This window comes from Pelodiscus sinensis, chromosome 17, assembly GCF_049634645.1.
Source record: "Pelodiscus sinensis isolate JC-2024 chromosome 17, ASM4963464v1, whole genome shotgun sequence".
Classification (NCBI taxonomy): Eukaryota; Metazoa; Chordata; order Testudines; family Trionychidae; genus Pelodiscus; species Pelodiscus sinensis.
Window position 1 is genome coordinate 39545296 of NC_134727.1, and position 19319 is coordinate 39564614.

The window sequence follows — 19319 nt, forward strand, 5'->3', positions numbered from 1 at the left end:
CATCGAATGCAGCAAAGTAGGGTTCTGACCCAATACCTTTACAGGAGTCCTTTATTTATCCTCTACCACGTGAAAATATCAGGAGACCCAAAAACATCAAGCACTGAGGTGACCATGTGGCTTTCTTGGTCAAGTTACAGAACACAAACCAGCCCCAGGAAAATGCTGTCAATACCACAACAAGAAAAGTAGCTTAATTCTCCTCTCCTCATCCCTAACGAGAGCTTTTCTGTCAGTAAATTATCCTACCTTGTGGTGAAGGGAAACTTGCTGAGGCAGCAGGAGAGCCAAAGTCAGCGAATCCTCCAAACGGGTCAGCTGTTCCACCTAGAAACGAGAGGAATCACAGTGTTCTTACAGGGTTGTGGAGCGATGCCCTGTTCGGCGAACTCCACAATGGCTTTCTGTAAGCTGCTTTGGGACATTTCACCTTGTTTTTAAATCTCTTGCATTTGGCAGTCAAGGTTTGTTGTTTCGCCTGTCATATGTGCTTGTACCATATTTGGGGATTCATTACCACTACCATTCTGTATTTCTATGAACCCAGACAAATTGGATTCTTCTTGCCTATGCTGCAGATCTAGCTGATTGTGCTTCGCCATATAGATGCAAAGATGCAAGTTCTGTTTCACAGTTCATTCTAAAATAATAATTTATACAGCTTCAATGAAGCTTGAGAGATCAAACTGGCAAGAGATGGTGCTGGTAAGACATACACAACTAATTAATGGGAGGATTACAAAATTAAAACTTGGGAAGCAAAAAATATCAAAATAATATTTTTTGTTACTGGAGGAATCCTTAATTTATTATGCTGCTTACCATGAAAAATTTAAAGTCTTCTTTTATTTGGTTTTTATGTTGCTTAAAGCTTGAATGATTCTGCAATGATCTTGGTTTCAAGGACAAAGCTTACATTGGTGTTCATTTTTTATAAGTTTACTCCCTCTCTAGAGCAACAACATTAAAGTCCCAACCATGCATTTGTAAGCTACCAGATAAATTATTAACTTTCGAATACAATACTGTAACTATTTTTCATTAAAACACATGCAGCCTGAGCTAGAAATAAAAGAAAAAAGCATTACAATTATATTTGGGACAACAGAATAGGCAGAAGGCTCTGAGACTTTTTACTTAACCTAAAACACACTTTGTTGTAGGGTATAGTTTTGGTCACTTCTTCCGCTACAGCTTTTAAGTGGCCATTCTAATGGCCTAAAAGTACCGAAAAGCTGACCTTATTTTTGTTTGTCCTTAAAGATTTCACCTCTGAACAGTCACACCGTGAGAAGTAGCAGCAGCAGTTCAATTATTGTGCTTTTAGTGTTATGCGTACATTATATAGGTTACATCACAGCTGCTTAGCCTGCAGTGCTTAGAAACTAGCCAGGTGGGACTGGAACATCTGTGCTGCACTCAAACACCACCAGGGACAGCCTCCAACATCTGGTGCCATTTCTGAATTGTCTTATTGCTGCAAGACATTCTGCCCCATCTGCTACTCTCAACTGGGTTAATTAAGCTAGAACCATCTCCTTCATAATAAACGGCTAGCAGTAATAAAAGGAACAATTCACTTTCTAATACATGTGCACTTGTATTTCTTTTTAAAGTTATTTTATTGTAGTCAATATCAGGAAGGCATGACTGTTTTTCAAAGGGGGAATGTTCTCTAACTGAAGAATGTGTATGATTTGACAAAAGCAGCAAATAAAAAGAAAGAGGACCATGCATCTCAACCTCACAGAAGGTTAATTCCATTGTAATCCCTGTGCTATTCTTTTTAGAAAAGTCACAGGACATTTCAATCAGATGACGATGCAGTCTGAGCAAATGCAGTAGGCACTGTACTGAAGGAATTCATATAAAAATATTAGTTTAATCTGTTGTATTTTGATAAAAGAAATCTTGCTATGGATATAATGCAAGCATGGGAGGGAGGTGGCATGAGCAAGCCAAATATCAAATTTGGAAACTAAGTGAGAAGATCAAACTTACTGGGTCTACTGAAAAGGAAACATTTTCATAGTAGTGCTTCATTTACTTTCTATTCAAGGCAGCGAAGATTTGATTGTTTGTACACAGAACATACAATATAGTTTTCGTGTCAAACCAGAGCCTCGAGATCTGTTGCTTTCCTGACAAGCCTGGGAGAATGCACAGCCACAGCACTGACTAATCCTACCACTTTGAACCCAAAAGGTGGAAGGGAATTCTGAATACAGGGCATCCCCACTATAAGTCGCCTGGTATATACCTGTTCCACACTGAAGCCATTGACGCTTGTCAGAACTGATGCGTTATAAGTCCTCCCGTTCCCTGCTCTTAAGTCTCGCACACACACATATCCATTTGTGCAAATGGAAATCAGTTGTGGGAAAAAAATTCTCCACTTTAAGTTGCTTCATTATAAGTCCATGTTTTTTGCAATGTATCTTGGACTTACAGCGAGCACGGCCTGGACTCAAGCCTTTGCCTCTGGTCAGTCTTGCCAAGTTTCTCATGTGGCAGTTTCATTTTCAGATTGAACACTAAGATCGAGAGGAAAGAAGCAGAACCTAGGCAGACAGCAACAAAAGTAGCTCTCAAAGGAAGAGGTCACTGGCCTAGAGTTAAACCTAGTCTCCAGTAAGTCTAAACAATAGCTATGACTACCTACATGTACTGTGGGCATAGTACTCTTGTTGGTGCAGGTTCTCTGTGCAAGTCCTTCTTTCCACCTTCCGTAAACAGGATATAACTTGGATAGCTTTAGTAATCTGTACATCTCAAACCTCAGCATCCCTTTCTGTACTGTGAAGCTCGCATGGTATTCCCACGTCTCAGAAGAAACAATTACATCACCCACTATACTGCAAAATGCATGTAGATGAAGAGTTAACAAACGCCTCCACATATCACTGAACTCGCAGTAGGTCTCTGCCAATTTCTTTACAGGGGAGATGAAAGGCTGCTTTTGACCCCTCCACTGTATCTTGAGTGACCCTGGGAATGTTCCCACACCCTGTGCTGCAAGGAAAATATTGGTCATCATAAGCAACCTGCAGGCGGACAGCACTACTCTTCACAAAATGAGCTATCCTCAAAGATTCCCAAATGAGATCTGACACCATCTGGCTTCTCAGGACAGCAAGGAGATTAGTTACAATGACCAGCTGGTAATAGCCCTTTTCTCAACATCACTCCTCAGTGCTGCTGCAGAAGGGAAAAACTGCTGTACCTCAGCACAGCTACAAGAATCAGAAGCTCAAATAGGCTCACATGTGGAGAGCTCCAGTAGGTGGAAAAGCAAAGAATCATGGCACCTCCATAGCTATAGAAAAACAGGAGATTTAAATTTTTATTTAAGAACAGAATTTTTAAGAGAATCTGAGGGAGGGTACTCCTGCGGATAACAGGGTATGGTGGAAGAGAATGCGGATTAACAGAATGACCAGGGATCTCAGAATTCCCAAAACACCTGCTTCACTCATTTACCTTTCCCTCAATAAAGATGAATTATAAATTAATGTATGAAAACTTTTAAAGATCTCCAGGAAGCGAGAGGGAGAGAAACTTAAAACAAACTAAATAATAGTGTAACTTGGTAGCCTAGTGAGTACCATGGGTGCTGTTTCTACTCAGCTTCTCTGCTTTGTCATCCATCCAGTCAAGTCACTCATTGACTTACAGCAAGCTATTTCCTCCTTCCCTTTCCCTCGTCCCACCCTCTGTTCTAAAATCTGATGTGTTAGTTTATAATGTGTTCACTTTCTTCATTGTATTCCTTTGTTATATATGGTCATGCCAGTTCTTTCAGAATATGATCTGAAGTGGGTCTGGCCCACAAAAGCTCATCACTTAATAAATTATCGTGTTAGTCTTTAAAGTGCTACATATTTTTTCCTTTTGTTTTACCAAGATCAGACTAACACAGCTATCTCCCTATTACTTGTCATCCATGCGCTCCTTCCAAGATCACACTATAGCACAAAGGAGGATCTCAGATGATATCTATCACATTTGTCATGAAGGCATAACATGTGCAAACTAAACAAGTTTGTACTCTTGAGAGGTGACATTGTGAAGTATAGCAGCATTGAGATAGCAGCCAGGAACAATTGGTGCCAAGTATAATCCTTTACTGAATTTTCTTGCACAAAGGAATTCATAAATAACCCAAAATGTTAAGTTTTATGCAAATCTTCTATAATTGCATCTAGATAATGATTATGGATCATACCATAAAGCCATTAGCCCTTGGCTTTAGGAAAAAGTAGGAAGTGGACCTTTTAAAAACAAAAACCATTATACAAGACAAGTTATTTGAAAAATAAACAACAAAATGTATTTTCATCAATACATACAGTTGGAAGGACTGCAATCAATTCACAGGATTTAAGCATTGCAGCCCAATCTCCTGTGGGGAGACCTCATCCAGCCCCACTATAAGCCACTACAAATACGAACAACTGAAAGGAAAGAAGTCCTACCAAGGTGCTCTGTGTTACACAGAAATGCTAGTGCTTGTGTTCAGTAATAACATTTCTGTTTGCAGTGAAGAGACACACCTGCTCTCCAAGGTTTCATTCAACCAACAGGCTAGCACTGGTGCTTAATTCTCTGTTCAAATTGATCTTGATGCCACTGAGGGAAAAAATTACTTTCAGCCATCTGACCACCCTCATCCTCCTCCAGTTCTCTCTTCCTAGATTGTCCCATTAAAACACCTTTCAATGATTAATGACAAACTCCATTTAGCAGATTATGATCCACTGTTTTAACTGTGGCTGCCATGAAGGTCTGTTCCATGACAATTTTTTTGTCTCACACACACACCCGAGAAAGAGGTCTTGAACTTTTGTAGGAAAGACACTAAAATATAACGCTTGCCTAAAAGAGTTACTGTGATGTCATAGTTTAGTGCTAGCATAGACAGGAGCGAATTTAAATAGCAGTATAGCATTCAGAGTAATTCGCTGTGAAATTAATTGAACAGAACTATAACTATAACAGAGTGAGGTTTTTGGTATTAGGGTTGGGGTTTATCCAGGGGTCATCAGGAGATAAAAGTGTTTTGCTTTTGTTATACACATTAGAGGTGCCTTGTGAATAGAGGACAGTCATCTCTATGGCTGCCAATCCCTTACCTTGTAACATGAGAAATACTTAAACTTGACTGGATTATGCGTGCTTTTAGAATTAATTATAAATAACTCTGCATTATAACGTAGGCAGTTGCTGACAGACTGATTTAATGGCTAATCTTTTATGATCCACTAACATTATTCTATAAACCTATATAATATGGTAATTTGTGTGCTGTTAAAACTTATACACAGCTCTACATTTTTTAAGTACTTGAAACATTTCTTTGCTTTTCACCACTCTTCTGTTGCTCTTTATGCTGGTATTAAAGCCCAGAAGCTTGTGCAGTCACTTAAACAGACCATAGCTTAAGGATATACAAATAAAGGCAGTTCTTACCTGTTGAGACTGACTGGCCAGTACCATCAAATAGATCAAACAGATCACTAGAAGACTTGCTGCCAGGTGGGATTGAAGCCTAAAGAATAAAACAATTCATCAGCATTAAAAACACGACTGAAACACTGTTTACAGTTCAACTGCAAGTCTAGCTCTGCCCAACCCCAACTTCACACGTGAATTGAGAATCGCTGTCCAAATGAAAAGCCCCCAAATGGTTTTCTTCAAAGGTCAGTTTTGACAAATTTTGAAAGTTTTGGAGAGTTTTGAAATTTTCTACACATCTCACTGTGACACTTCCAGAACAAAAATAATTTTGGTTTTTGATTTGAAACCACCACAGATGCTGCTGGATCAAAGCACCCCATGGTTGAGAGAAGGGGCCAGCAGCAATCTAGCAGCAGAAGGGCCAGTGGGAAGGAGCCCAGCAAGCGCTGGGAGTATAGCGGGGCCAGCAGTAGAGGGGGCTGGCGGCTAGGAGTCCTGTTGGTGCTGAAAGCACAGCTGGAAGCTGGGCCAGGAGCTGGGAGCCCACAGGAGCCAGGCTGGGGCCAGGAAAGAAGCTCAGTGGCAGAAGGGCTGGCAGCCAGAAGGGGAGCCAAGGAGTGGGGACCAGCAGAGCACTGACCTCCTCTGCTCTGGTAAATGCCCTCCTTCATGACCACTCAGGTCTTGGTGGTGCCAGACCAGGGAGGTCCAACCTGTATTGGTTTGTGAAAGTTTTTGCAATTTCAAATACTTGCCCAATACAGGATGGGATTTTAAAAAATCCTTTTATAAGATGAGAAAACTGCTTGCCATCCAGCTCTAAAGGGAAGAGATCCCCATCAGTCTGGTTACTCTGTCATACCCTGAATCCTATCAGGAAACATCACAAAGAATGCACACATGTAGCCAACATTCCTACGCCGGGAGGACACCGGCATTCTGTGTGTTCCCTGAACCTTGGCACTGGGGTCAAGTGCCTCTGTGGCAGAGCAAGTGCCTGCTGAAAAGTCTGTTAGTATAGCTTTACTAACGGTCTGCCTGGCTGTTTGTGAGAGAAGGAAAATGTCTTCCTCGAATCACACTAGCATAGAGTTTGTGGATTCTCTTACTTTAGATGGAAGTGGGAGGCAGCCCAGAATAATCAGTCATGGTCAATGAGAAAAAGGGGGAAGGTCTGCTGACCCTCCAGGACTCTCCAGGCAGGCTACTACATTGTAAGATGGCATCTACATGTGAATGGTTAACGGTTAAGGCTTACTCATTACGGTAACCAGCTCCCCTACTTAACTGGTTAAAACAACGTTTAATCAGTTAATTAAACAGGATTTTACATCCCTAGTCTCTACTTACAATCATGGAATCAGACAGTAGTTGGAAAGGGGGGGGGGGTTATAATGGTGACATTGGAGGAATAAAGCTAGTGAGCATTTTGGATACCTCACATAAGAATGACCACACTGGCTCAGACCAAAGGTCCATCTAGCCCAGTATCCTGTCCTCAGACAGTGGTCAATGACAGGTTCCCAAGAGGTAATGAACAGAACAGGAATTCATCAAGTGATCCCTCCCCTGTAGCCCATTCCTAGCCTCTGACAAACGGGCTAGGGACACCATTTCTACCCATCCTGGCTACTAGCCATTAAGGGACCTGTCCTCCATGAATTTACCTAGTTCTTTTTTTGAACCCTGTTAAAAGTCCTGGTCTTCACAAAATCCTCTGGCAAAGAGTTCCACAGGTTGACTCCGCATTGCGGGAAGTAGTAGTACTTTGTTTTAAACCTGCTACCTATTAATTTCATTTGATGACCCCTAGCTCATGTGTGATCCTTCTAACATACTCATTAAATTAGTACTTGTGGGATATGACTAAATAAGAACCTGAAACACACAAGGAAAAGAAAACATAAGCGTTTGATCTTCTGGAGGAGGGGGAAAGCCTTACAATCCCACTCTCAAAAGAATTTTAAAAATAAAGAACTGCTTCAGAACCCCCTTTCCACAGGCAGCACTAAGGCCATAGTCCAGTTTGTAGACCCTGGTGAAGATATGCTCAGAGTTGACTGGTCATTGATTCATCTTTTCAGGCAAGGACCTTAGCCCATAGAGAGCTTTGCCACTGTAGACTCTGGGGATTTAGTCTGCCAATTTTGGGGTAGACTTCTCTAATATCATATCTTAGACATTTGGAAATAGTTATTTTGAAGGCTTATTTGGAGCTCTGCAGATTTATAGATCTTGTTCGAGCTGATTTCTCATCTGAGATTCCGTTTGTGCCTCAATTCCTCTGTATGCTTCAGATTTAGGTAGAAGGCAAGAGGACTCTCTTAACATCACAGAGAATTCACAACATCAGTTATTGAAAGCAAAGTTGAAAGCAAAGTTGACATGATCACCTTGTCCTTGTCAAGTAGTCATGGAAATCAAGAATGGAGCTTTAACAGACCAAAGTATATGGATACAATAACAAAGTTTGAGAGTTTAGACCCAGAACAAATTCCAAATAGACCAATGTTGGCGCAAGGTGGTTTCACGTTGATTCTGATGATCTGTGCTATGTGAGAAAGACAGTGGAATCTTGCTGCCTGCTCATGTTAAGAGTGGGAGTGGTGGCTTGTCAGTGGGCCGCAGACAAGTTATTAAGAACGAAGGAATGTCTTTAGTTCTTCTTGGCTGTCACCACACAGTCCATTAGCTCCAACTGTTGAGTCTGAGGCAGAAATAAGCAGAGGCTTCCGAGACTCTGTTCTTTTTGAGATGATGGTATGACATGAATTAGCTAAAAACTCTTGTAATGCTGCATTCAACAGTCATATTTCAAAATTCAAGTAGGAAAGCAGATCCCGGGTGGAAGCTCTGGATAACCAACAGATGAAAAGTGCCCATGGTTGCGGTCTCCATGTGTGAAGTACCAGGGCCTCATTAATCAACTGATTACGAGCAGGATGACAAGTAATTGTTCTCTTTTGACATTGTTCTGCTCAGTAAAAACATGGGGAGAACAGACAATGTGGAAGAGAACTTCCATACCAAGAACTAGAGTGCATTAAGACATTTGTTTTGTTTGTGATTTGGCTGTGAAGCGAAGAGGAACTCTTCTGGCTGGCTGAGCCTCAGATATATGGAGTAACTCCATTCTGATGGCGCGGCAACTTGACAATTCAGCCATGCTGGGTTTTCAGGTATCTAGGGCTAAATGAAGGCTAAGTCTCTCTTCCCATTCCATAGCTGAACTGTCTCAGTAATCAAGAGCTTCTGATCCCTCTTTGCCTGCTAATGCAGAAAAGGTGGTTAAGTATCACCTTAAAGCAGACTGACCCTTTGGGAGGTCTGGGAAGCTAGGACTGAATTTCACTGATCTCAGCTTGAACAGATTTTTTTCTCCAGAGCCTTTTCCACACACCAAATTCCCCCAGGATTGTGTGGGAGCCCAAAGTGAACCCATACACTTGAGAAACAAGTACCAATTCATTTTCTGACTTCTTGCAGATAGGAGCAGTATAGTGCCTGTCAGGGAGAACTTGATGAAAGACTAGCACAGGGGAAATTTAGAAGTCCTATGGGAAACATGGTCTTACTTTTTGTGGGTGAGCGGCCTCAGCTTTGCAGCAGAAATCTCTGCAACAACCTCTTGTGGAGCCTAACCAAAGACGACACATCTATGCTGAGAGCATTGTGTCTAACAGCCTGAGGCAGTCTCAGTGACACTAATTATTTTTATAACAAGAAAGTTTAATTTTAGAGGATTACAATTTCAAATAAGGAACAAAGAGCAGGCTAGATGAGAGGAATTAACAGCCACTTTGCAAGTCAGTGTCAGAACAAAAATAGACAATATAAAGATACACAGGTAGATAAGATGCTCTTCTAAAAGTTTTTGCCACTTTCCAAAAGATGTCAACAGACCATTTTCCCAATATTTTCCAATGCATGTAAGCAAACCTTACAAAGATTCAAAGACTGTGGACTGACAAATAATTGTTTGACTAACTCTGGCATGCCCACAATTACAAGCAGCTAAAAAGCAGGAAGAAAACAGATGGGGGTCGGTAAGGAAATTACGTTTGAGGAAAAATCCAAGGGGGGAACGGGACTAGGAAATCTTGAGGCTTCACTTTACTAGCAAGTCAGTATGTATAAACATTGTAAAATATGCTTTCAACCCGACCATGTTATTAAAGGCTCTCCCCCCTTTGCCTATGTATACAGCAAAAAGCGAGCTATGGTTGGGTCACAAACTTGTTCCGAAAATTATTTCTGTAATTCAAACATCGTCTCTAGACTTTTTCTAATTCTTAACAGAGACTGATGAACTTGACAATAGTAACATATAATATGGCTACCGAGGCAGGGGCAAGTAAAAAAAAAAAAAATCTTGTCACAAACACTTTTTCTCCTTAGAGATGTCCAAACAATTTAGGAGCTAATTCAGGCTGGTAATAAATACAAATTATGTATTTTGAGAGCTTTGATAGCTATATATGGCTTACTGTAGTGTTTTTAAACCAGAACAGCTAAAAAAAAAAAATCAAAAGTATTGTATATAATGCTAATGTTTGAAATACCAGACATTTGGAAATTAAAAAAAAAAAAAACACCTTAAATTCTCCCCTTCAGCTATTTTGCAATACATATAAAGAGAAATGACAGCTACTCTGCTCAAAATCCCTACATCTACCTACCGGAGACTGTCCATTCTAAATGTGTGTAGAGCTGGCACTATAAAGGGATATTTATTTTAGGTCCAATTTTAGGGTCTTAAGACATTGAAAATTCAACCCTTGTAATTTCCAGGAAAAGAGTTACTTTTGAGGCTGATTTATAATTTACGTAATTCAGAGTTCTCTTGTCCTTAAAAGAAAAAAAGATGTTTTCAGAGTTGGAAGAATGGAAGTTACATCTGACCTTTACAGTAGATTGTGGGGTATGAGCTGCAGCATTCTGATCTGGACTTGCTTTGTCGCCCGTGTAATGTGCTGCGGCTCCCAGATCGATGGTTTTGGAAGGATTTGCTGTGCGTTTGTGTCTAGTGGTGGTGGTCTCTGTTGCCTGTGTTATATGAATATGTTTGGTCGTCACGGTCTCCTCTTCATCTTTGAATTCACCTTTGGGGGATTTACCTCTTCTTGCTTTCTTTTCTTCATCACTGTCACTGGAACGAAATATAAATGACAATCAGTACAAATTTGGTGAGGAAGAATTGAATCAAGATCCAAAGCTCACGGAAATCAATGGAGTCTTTTCATCTACTTCAATGGACACTGGATTCAGGCCTTAAGAATTTTGATTCTCAGCCTTTTCACAGTTTGATTTGTATTCACACTGTACAGCCTGCGACTTAGGAAAAGTCACACAACTTTTAATATTTGAGAAAATAATACTTGACACGTATGTTGCACTTTATGAAAGTCAGTGTAGTATTGTTCCCATTTTTCAGAGACTTTTTTGTGCATGTTTGGGGGATGAAGATACTGGTTTGATACAGCAGTCTAGGCAGTTAAGGAGATTTGGAAAGAGTGAAGTTGGCAGGCTTGTTCAACACTTGCTCCACAGGTCATTCACTGGTCCAGATGAAACGGTGCACCAAGGAAAGGTGCTGTCTGTAAGATATCAAGCATGCCAAACTCACTTCCAGCCTATTTCCCATTTGAGATATTTGGGAGTTTATTTTCTTTAAAGTATGTGAAAATTGTTACCTAGTTTAATAAGATTGTTTCACAGTATTGCACAACCCTGTATCCAAAATTTTCCATCTCAGAAAACACCTTTTTGTTGTGCCTCAAAATATGTGTTTTAGTTGAAATGTGTGTGTACCACAGCGTAATGCATGTTTCATCTGATTTATTATATTCTCCACTCTTACTTTGCTTGTGACCAAACAAAAAAAAAAACCCACACTTAAAATATCATTCACTTTTGCAACAGAATGGTACATAATGAAAAATGCTACAGAGAAAGCTTAAATATATTGAAAACTAATTTGAAATAGCAATTCCCTTCTGGGTACACAGTTAAAAATGGAAGGATTTTATAGTTTAATAATGCAGAAAAGTTCTAACAGATCTAACTGAACAAGCACTGTCCTTTTGTCAGTAGGGATAGGACAATAACCACAATTTGCTATAGAGGATAGCCTTTGCTCTCTACCGATGGCAGGAACTTTGGCCTACTTTCTATACATAGAGGAAATGGGAAACATTGTCTAGTTGCCACTGGAAGTGGTTCAATTCATGATCATTCAAAATAAATGCTCAACCTTCCATTTCATATTCCAATGACTAACAGCATCAGCTATAGCCAGACGTACAGGCAAGTGTGGTACAAGACTGTCACACAGCTCTGCCAGTGCACCTAACTCTCATCTTGTAGCCACTCTCACCTGTGCCAGCTCTCAGCACTAGGGTTGCCAGATGATTGAAATAAAAATACGGACCCCCCCCCCCCCCCAAAAAAAAAAAACTGGGAAAAAATTCTGTTGAAGGGAGGAAAAAAAGGGGGGTTGGGGAGGAGACCAAAGTTGAGCCAAAAAAAATTTAAAGTAAAACAGCATTAAAACAGCATGTCCCCTTTAAGAGTGAGTGCAGGGATTGGAACGGGACAGGTTGAGCACTAAGACCCAGGGGAAGCATTGCTATTTTGTGCCAGCAGCCTTGGGGAACCAGGTAAGCATGGGGTTAGGGAGCTGGGAGTGTCGGGGAGGGGGGGGGGGGAGGGAGGAGGAGCTGAGTAGGGTTGCCAGGTGCCTGGCATTTTTGCCTCCTGGCCGGGGAAAAATTCAGAAAATACCAGACATCTCAGGTGTCCGGTATTCTCTGAATTTTTTTTTTAACTGGACAGGAGGCTAAAATACCAGACACCTGGCAATCCTACTCAGCCCTCTGAGCCTAGAGTACTATGAGCACTATGCACAAATGAGACCAGACCAGACCACTACTTTCATTTCCAGGTGTGAGGTCAAGATTTTAATCCAAGTGAGATGACTGGCAAGCTCACTAATGTAATAAGCATTTAGTCACCCTAACTGTAAGCTCCTTTGGGGCAGGGCCTTACATGGCATGTTCATGCAGTGCTTAGCACAAGTCTCCAACCCTCATTGGGCCCTTTAGGTAATACTGGATGGCTGGGTCATTATCAACCTACCAAACAATGAAGGTGACAATGGTTGTTTGTCTATGTAGAATCTCATGGTACCATCTACATGTTCTGTTAGTCTTTAAGTGCTACCTGACCATTCGTTTAAAAAACAACAAATGGTCTGGTAGCACTTTAACAAAACATGTAGATGGTATCATGAGCTTTCGTGGAAGGCTGTGCCCATAAAAGCTCATGATACCATCTACATGTTTTGTTAGTCTTTAAAGTGCTATCAGACCATTAGTTGTTTTTTAAGTTTATCATGTACAGACTAACTCGGTTACCCCCTGCAGCTTACAATTACTATTGTTAACCACCTCAGGGCAGTCTCTAGTACCCAACGTGTGCATGTGTTGTGGAGAAACTGAGAAGAAGATTAATAAGTGTCAGGTTCGGTCACATATCCTAACAAAATGTGCACTTCCAATGAATGTCCGTGTTATAGTGTAACATGAGCTTCAGAGGAATGTAATAAGGATAATCTTACTTGCTCAAGAGTAAGACATAGATGACCTTTTAATGATCTACACCATCTTACCTGCTGCACAACCAGAAATTCTGACTTTAAAAATAAAAAGGGTTTGAGTGGTGAACTGATCTCCAAAATCCACAGCATTAGAGAAACAACCTTTAGGTGGCTGCATTTATTATATTTGAAAGCTTTCCAGAGGTTAAATATATACAATGAAATGTAGGACATCAAATATTACAGTGCCCAATTTTCTATAATAAACTGCACTGCTTCCCACTGAATGTCTCAGGAGATTCATTTTGATTTTTCTTTGATGGTCGCATTAACAGCAATGAAACATTATAGATTAATGTTCCTTTTAAGTGTGTTTACTATGTACAGAATAAATCCCTATAAAATGGCACTGCTTCATGTGAGAACTGCATTGTGAATGTTAAGAGTTTCATCTAGTATTGTACTGAATCATTAAAAATACGGTCCCCATGAGCAATGCATGTTCATATAACAGCCAGGAGCTGAATTCTAGTCTGTAGTCTATTCCTTTGCTTTACTGAAGGAGTGAAAATGTTTCCCTGTCCTTTAGGTTTAGGCAAACTACCTCAAACTGCCTTCCCCAGAATCTAGTTAGTCCGCAAAGAAGGATTACCACTTTTTGAACCAAGGTCACCTTTAGCAAAGAGTACCACTTATGGTTTTATAGAAGACCAATACAGTTTTGTTTCCCTTTGCCATCTGCTGCCTACACTAGCTTTTTAGAATATTGGAGAGGAATAGAATTGGACTGAGTTCAAGAATTCCTGTTTGATATTAAATTGTTTTACAGAAATATGAAAGTACCTGCAGATAAATTTGGAAAATACTGCTTCTTTGCATAAGGATGGGATCACCATTAATGGAGTGCAAAGAAATGAGGAGACAGGAATTAAGCTTGAATCATTAGTGTAAGATTCGGGGGAATACTAACGAACAGGAAAACCAGTGGCTTTTTTTAGCGACTGCTTTCTGAATTCCCTGCTCTTCTACCATTTCAATGTAGCCATGCAGTACTGATAACTTGGGAAAGAAACACAATTTGGTGAGACGGGAATGTTTTCCTTCTATGGTTCACCTTTTAAACCGTAGGCTCAGTTTCTCCACAAACAGCTGTCCATACCTTAAGTGTAGTTCTGCTCTGAAAAAAGTCATGCTGGGGTTACATATTTATCTCAATACTTAGATCAAGTGTGTTCAGCATAAGTAAAGAATCCAGATTCCAGGTCTAGTTAGAAAAAGGAAGTCAAGTTGGGATCTGCTAGTTCATGCATCAAAAAAATATAAAGATAGTGATTGAATTCTGGGAAGCATCCTAATGACAAGATGCTAGCTAGATGGAGAGTGTGTTTTCATCCTTCCAGAGCAGTATTCACTTTGCAGTGGTAACAGGTGTAAAAAAAAAAAACAAAAAAAAAAACCTAGGCTTTAATCACCAAAGTCAACAGTTAAGACTGAACACAGAGAAAAATCTATGGACTGAAGCAGTACCTCTTACGTAGTCACTTTTCAGAGCAAAAATAGTATATTAATTCTACATTACTGCACCCTGAATAAACAGTGGAGAACATAGGTTTATAAGTGAATTTGTTTAGGTGATAGTATTACTGAAGAGGAACTGGGGGATACAATAGCTCACAAATTGAATGAATAAACAACATGATGCAGCTGCAACAAAAGGTGATATTCTGGGATGCATTAATCGGATTGTATGTCAGACATGGGAGAGCCCTGTTCTGGCTCCACTTAGTCAACAATGCCTCAATTGGAGTAAAAGCGACGAGGAGTCCTGTGGCACCTTATAGACTAACTGAAGTTTAGTACTCAATTGGAGTACTGCATCCAGTTCCGGGCAACACGTTTTGGAAAGAGACAGACAAATTGGAGAGAGAATACAGAGGACAGCAACATAAAAGGGTTAGAAAACCTGATCTATAAGGAAAGGTTAGAAACGGGCATGTTTAGTTTTGAGAGAAGATGACGGGGGGGGTGGAGGGGGGGGAAGGGGGGAAGAGAGGAGGAGGAGGGGGACCTGATTAGAGTTTTCAAATACATGCCGGGCTGTTATAAAGAGGATAATGATCAAATGTTTTCCATGTCCACTGAAGGCAGGACCCCAAATAAAGGGTTTCATCTGCTGCAAAAGAGATATAACTATTACAAGAACCTGAATTATAAGGGTAGCTAAGATCTGGAATACGCTTCCATAGGAGATTGCGGAATCCCCAAGTCAGAGATTTTAAATAATAGGTTAGACTGTACAGTTTATTTGACCCTGCCACAGTGCAGGACACTGGACTGAACAACTTCAAGGTCCCGTCTAGCCTTCCACTTCTATGATTGGAAAGGCTGAGACCCACTGTCCTAAGATTACTGAACCCTGCTCAGGAGCCCGACTGGTCTTGCCTATACTTCAGTTTCACTTCACTTAAAAAGTGCTTGATTGTAAGATCAGACATAAAACTACAAAAAGGTGGCACAGCACACTTCTACTGAAATGCTTTTTTGTTTTTACCAGGTAATTAGAAATACATCAATGCTGTACTTGCATATCAGTGCCTAGTTCTGTACATAGAGCAGTATAAACAAATCATTGTTTATATGAAATTTTAGTTGGTACAGGATGAACCTCTCTGGTCCACCAACATCTGTGATATGGCAGAACCACAGATGTTGCTGGACAAGAGAGACTTTGGATCAGAGAGCCCTGGCAGCTGGGTAGCCGGTGGTTTGGGGGCGAGGGGAGACGGCAGGGGTGCCTGGCACCTGGCTAGTGGCTAGGAAGAGATCTGGACTGGTGGCTGAGGCTGGCAGCAGACCTGGACCAGGGGCCCAGAGGGGAGCCCAGTTGGATTTGCTGACAGTCCCCAGAAAGCCTGGAGTCCATCAGCAGAGGCGCCAGAATTAACTTCCTCCTGGTCCAGCAAACTCCCTCATTCAGGACCAGTCAGGTCCTGAGGGTGCCAGACCACAGAGATCCAACCTGTTTTGGCTTTGCTAGTGCTTTTTATGCAGCCTGTTGTAAAAGTAGGCAAAAATGTAGATGAGTTTTAAACAAGGGGTAATAATGGGAAGATCTCTGCATACCCCCAGAATTATGTGGACCCCGATTGAAAAAACACTGATTTAGGTTATTTCCAAGAACTCAGGAGGGTAAAAAGGGTACCAATATGGTATCTATTGCATACATTGTTCAAAATATCTTTCTGGGCAATGTGGGATTTGTTTTTATTTAAGTCATGCATTATTACTAAATCCAGTCACCAGTGCTTAGATATTAAATATTTATGTAGAACCTGCACCTGAAGTATTCAATTAGAGGGTTACAAAAGGATAAAAATTGGTGCCACTATTCTAGGAGTATAGCTATCAATATGATTTATTGGGTTTGTATTACACATTACCATCATGAGATTCCTGTGAGAATATGGACCCGCCCTGAGGACTTTGCTTCTCCTGCAGACAAAACTTCCATTTGTTTCAACTCCCACTGCCCAAGTAACATCTTTCAAACTAGGCTCCACTGCGTGTTGAGGCGAGGATACTTTTGGATGGCTTGCTGTGCAGTTCTAGAGCCATGGCGGACTGGCAGAAGTCGGAATTCTTATGCAGTGTGGGACTTAGATGGCACCACCTCACCTTGCCTACTATTTGGAAGTGTATGTGTGTATGTAGCACAATTTCCAATTTTTACCCCTTGTTTAAAACTGATCTTAGTACTTAATAATGCCACACTTTTATGGCAAATCAAAAACATTGTCCCTAAGTTAAGCAATGAGAACAAATAAAGATGCAAGATGTAATAACTATGAGGTATGAAAGAGCAGACTATTAAATTAGAGAATTGGTTAGTGCAGAAAATTAAAAAACACTGGGTACAGCAGGAAATCAACAGTAAGCAAGAAAGACAGAGGAAAGGAAAGGTTTTGTTGGGAAGGAGAGGAGGGACCGAAAGGTGGGGGGAGAGATAGAGACTTGCTTGGGACAGGAGGAACTGAAGTTCCATCCAGGGATAAGCAGTAGTGCGAGGAAGAACCATAAAAGCACAATGCAACACGAGGGAAATATCCAGGTAAATACTTATCCATTGTTAATTTTCTATTTGAAATATGGCTAAGGAGCTTTATGGATGTTCTCACGTGAAAACTTGCTTTTGAAGGAAAGGGACAAAAAGCTTAAATCAGTGTACCATTATTGTTCAATCTGAAGTTTGTTTGTGTTTCTTCTGATCCTTTTCTCTTTGCAGTCTATTGATAATAAGTTCTAAGAGGAACCCTGATGTGTGCACAGAGTACCAGTTTTATGATTTATTAATGTCCTAGTGGGAAGGCCATATTGCCCTGTTTTGAAAAGTGTCACCATTAGTATTTCATTTCCCTACTGCATTATTTGGTATTCAAATATTTATACATAGTATTGTGAAAAAACACTAACATGTAAATGCAAAATGCATTACAATTCTTACAGTTTTAGGATGTGTATTTCAATGAGCATTTTCTTTATAGCAATTTAAGATCATTTAGAACAGGTTTGATCTCCCAATAATAAAATTTAATACACCTGTTGAAGCATGCATTTAGAGTTCATGCTTCAGCCACAAACTCCTCAGTTTTATCATCTTACTGCAGAGGATAGCTAAGACTTATCAGAGCTCAGTGTACTTTGGCCAGACACCCTCATTTTCCAGAGCCCTCCCCCCCCCCCAAGGAAGTAGGTGCAGGGCCAGGACTTTTATGTTGCTCTACACTGCCCAAAGAACTTCCTTATTTCTGGGGGTTGCAGATACCAGTTACATGGCCCTCCAGGACCAACAGAGCAGGATAATGGGGGTCACAGTTGACAGGCCCAAAAATGTATTTCCAGTCAGAGGTGAAAACGTAGCAAAACACTACAGACACCTCATAAGCCTTACAATAACAGCGACTAGTCAAAAGAGATGCAGCTATTTTAACATAGGAAAAGTACCTGCATCTTTCAGGAGAGTCCTCTCTATCTTTCCTCCGGAACTTGCTAATGGTATCATCAATTGTGCTTCCAATTTTGTCACTCAGTTCACCTAGTTTATCGCTGAATGGAAAAGCACCCTTGTTTTTATCCCATTCTTCATCCCATTTGGACTTGGGCTCAGGATCATATCTTTCACCTATATAATTTGTTAAGACATAAGAAATACTGATAAATGCAAAAAAGCCTCCATCCCCACAAAAAATGTTACCGTATGAGTTTTCAAGGCAAACTGAAAGCTCCAACAGTGCTAAATCAACACTATTACAGCAAGGCACAGCATGTCATGCCAATCATTAAATAGCAGGAATGCAGATTCGAAGGCTTTTGTTTATGACAACTATCCAACCTCAATGCACTGCACAGCACAGCACATCAGGATATTGTTAGATCCTGCTGGAGGAGAAGCATAAGACAATCAACTCAGACTGTGGAAGCACCTTATCAGAACTCAAACATGACATTTTTATAATGGCCACTTAATGTGCAATATTGTATTCCTGGTCAATTTGCCACACTAAGTAGTAAATCTTTCAAAGATTTTATACATTTTAAAAGCTCATGAATACACAGTACCAAAAACCAAAGCAGAGTAGTATGAAAACATACAGTAACATTTCTTGCATCCACGCCTGTTAAAAATCCTTCAAAACAAGTTTCAGAAACCATTAAGTACAACAACTTACCTTTTCAACAGCCAATCAGAGCTTTCATTTCTCAACATTACAGTGCCATCAAGAATTAGCAGCAAAATACATTTGTTTCTGAATTTTGAGAATCAAGAACTCCAACTAGCTGCTCATTAATTTAGAAAATAGATGATAGCTTTGCCTCAATTACCTGCAGTCAGTTTATGTACACATCTTAACAAATTTTAAAATATTAATTTTCTAAATTAAGTTTTAAAAAGGAATTTTCACGAAAAAAAACCCTGCATTGTTGGAATCTGAAACAATACGACTGGCTAAAATTATCAAACACCCAATAAGTGGCTTACTTTTCAATGGTTAGGTGTTTGGGTACTTGAAATATTAAGCCACTTACGGAGTACCTAAATTTGTACTTGAGTGTTTAAATTTAAACATGTTGGTCATAGTGCTCAAGAAATAATGCATGAGAATTAGAAAAGAGACATTGACCAGCCTACTTTTATTGCCTTACCTGAGTGAAATGGAACTAGCACCCTTGGGAACTCTTAAGTTTTATCAGATATTTTAAAAATGCA

At 40.3% G+C, this 19319-nt stretch overlaps 1 protein-coding gene across 2 annotated transcripts in view; it reads right to left on the minus strand.

The window, feature by feature from the left end:
• The window catches only part of CLINT1 (clathrin interactor 1), a 73931-nt gene that overhangs the window by 8873 nt on the left and 45739 nt on the right, over positions 1 to 19319 (minus strand). For both annotated transcript variants that reach the window (XM_075900630.1, XM_006138297.4), the window contains exons 6-9: positions 18056 to 18233; positions 10360 to 10606; positions 5470 to 5548; positions 250 to 327 (exon numbers count right to left, since the gene is read on the minus strand). In XM_075900630.1, the coding sequence (XP_075756745.1) occupies positions 250 to 327; positions 5470 to 5548; positions 10360 to 10606; positions 18056 to 18233 (582 nt within the window). The remainder of the gene's footprint in view (positions 1 to 249; positions 328 to 5469; positions 5549 to 10359; positions 10607 to 18055; positions 18234 to 19319) is intronic.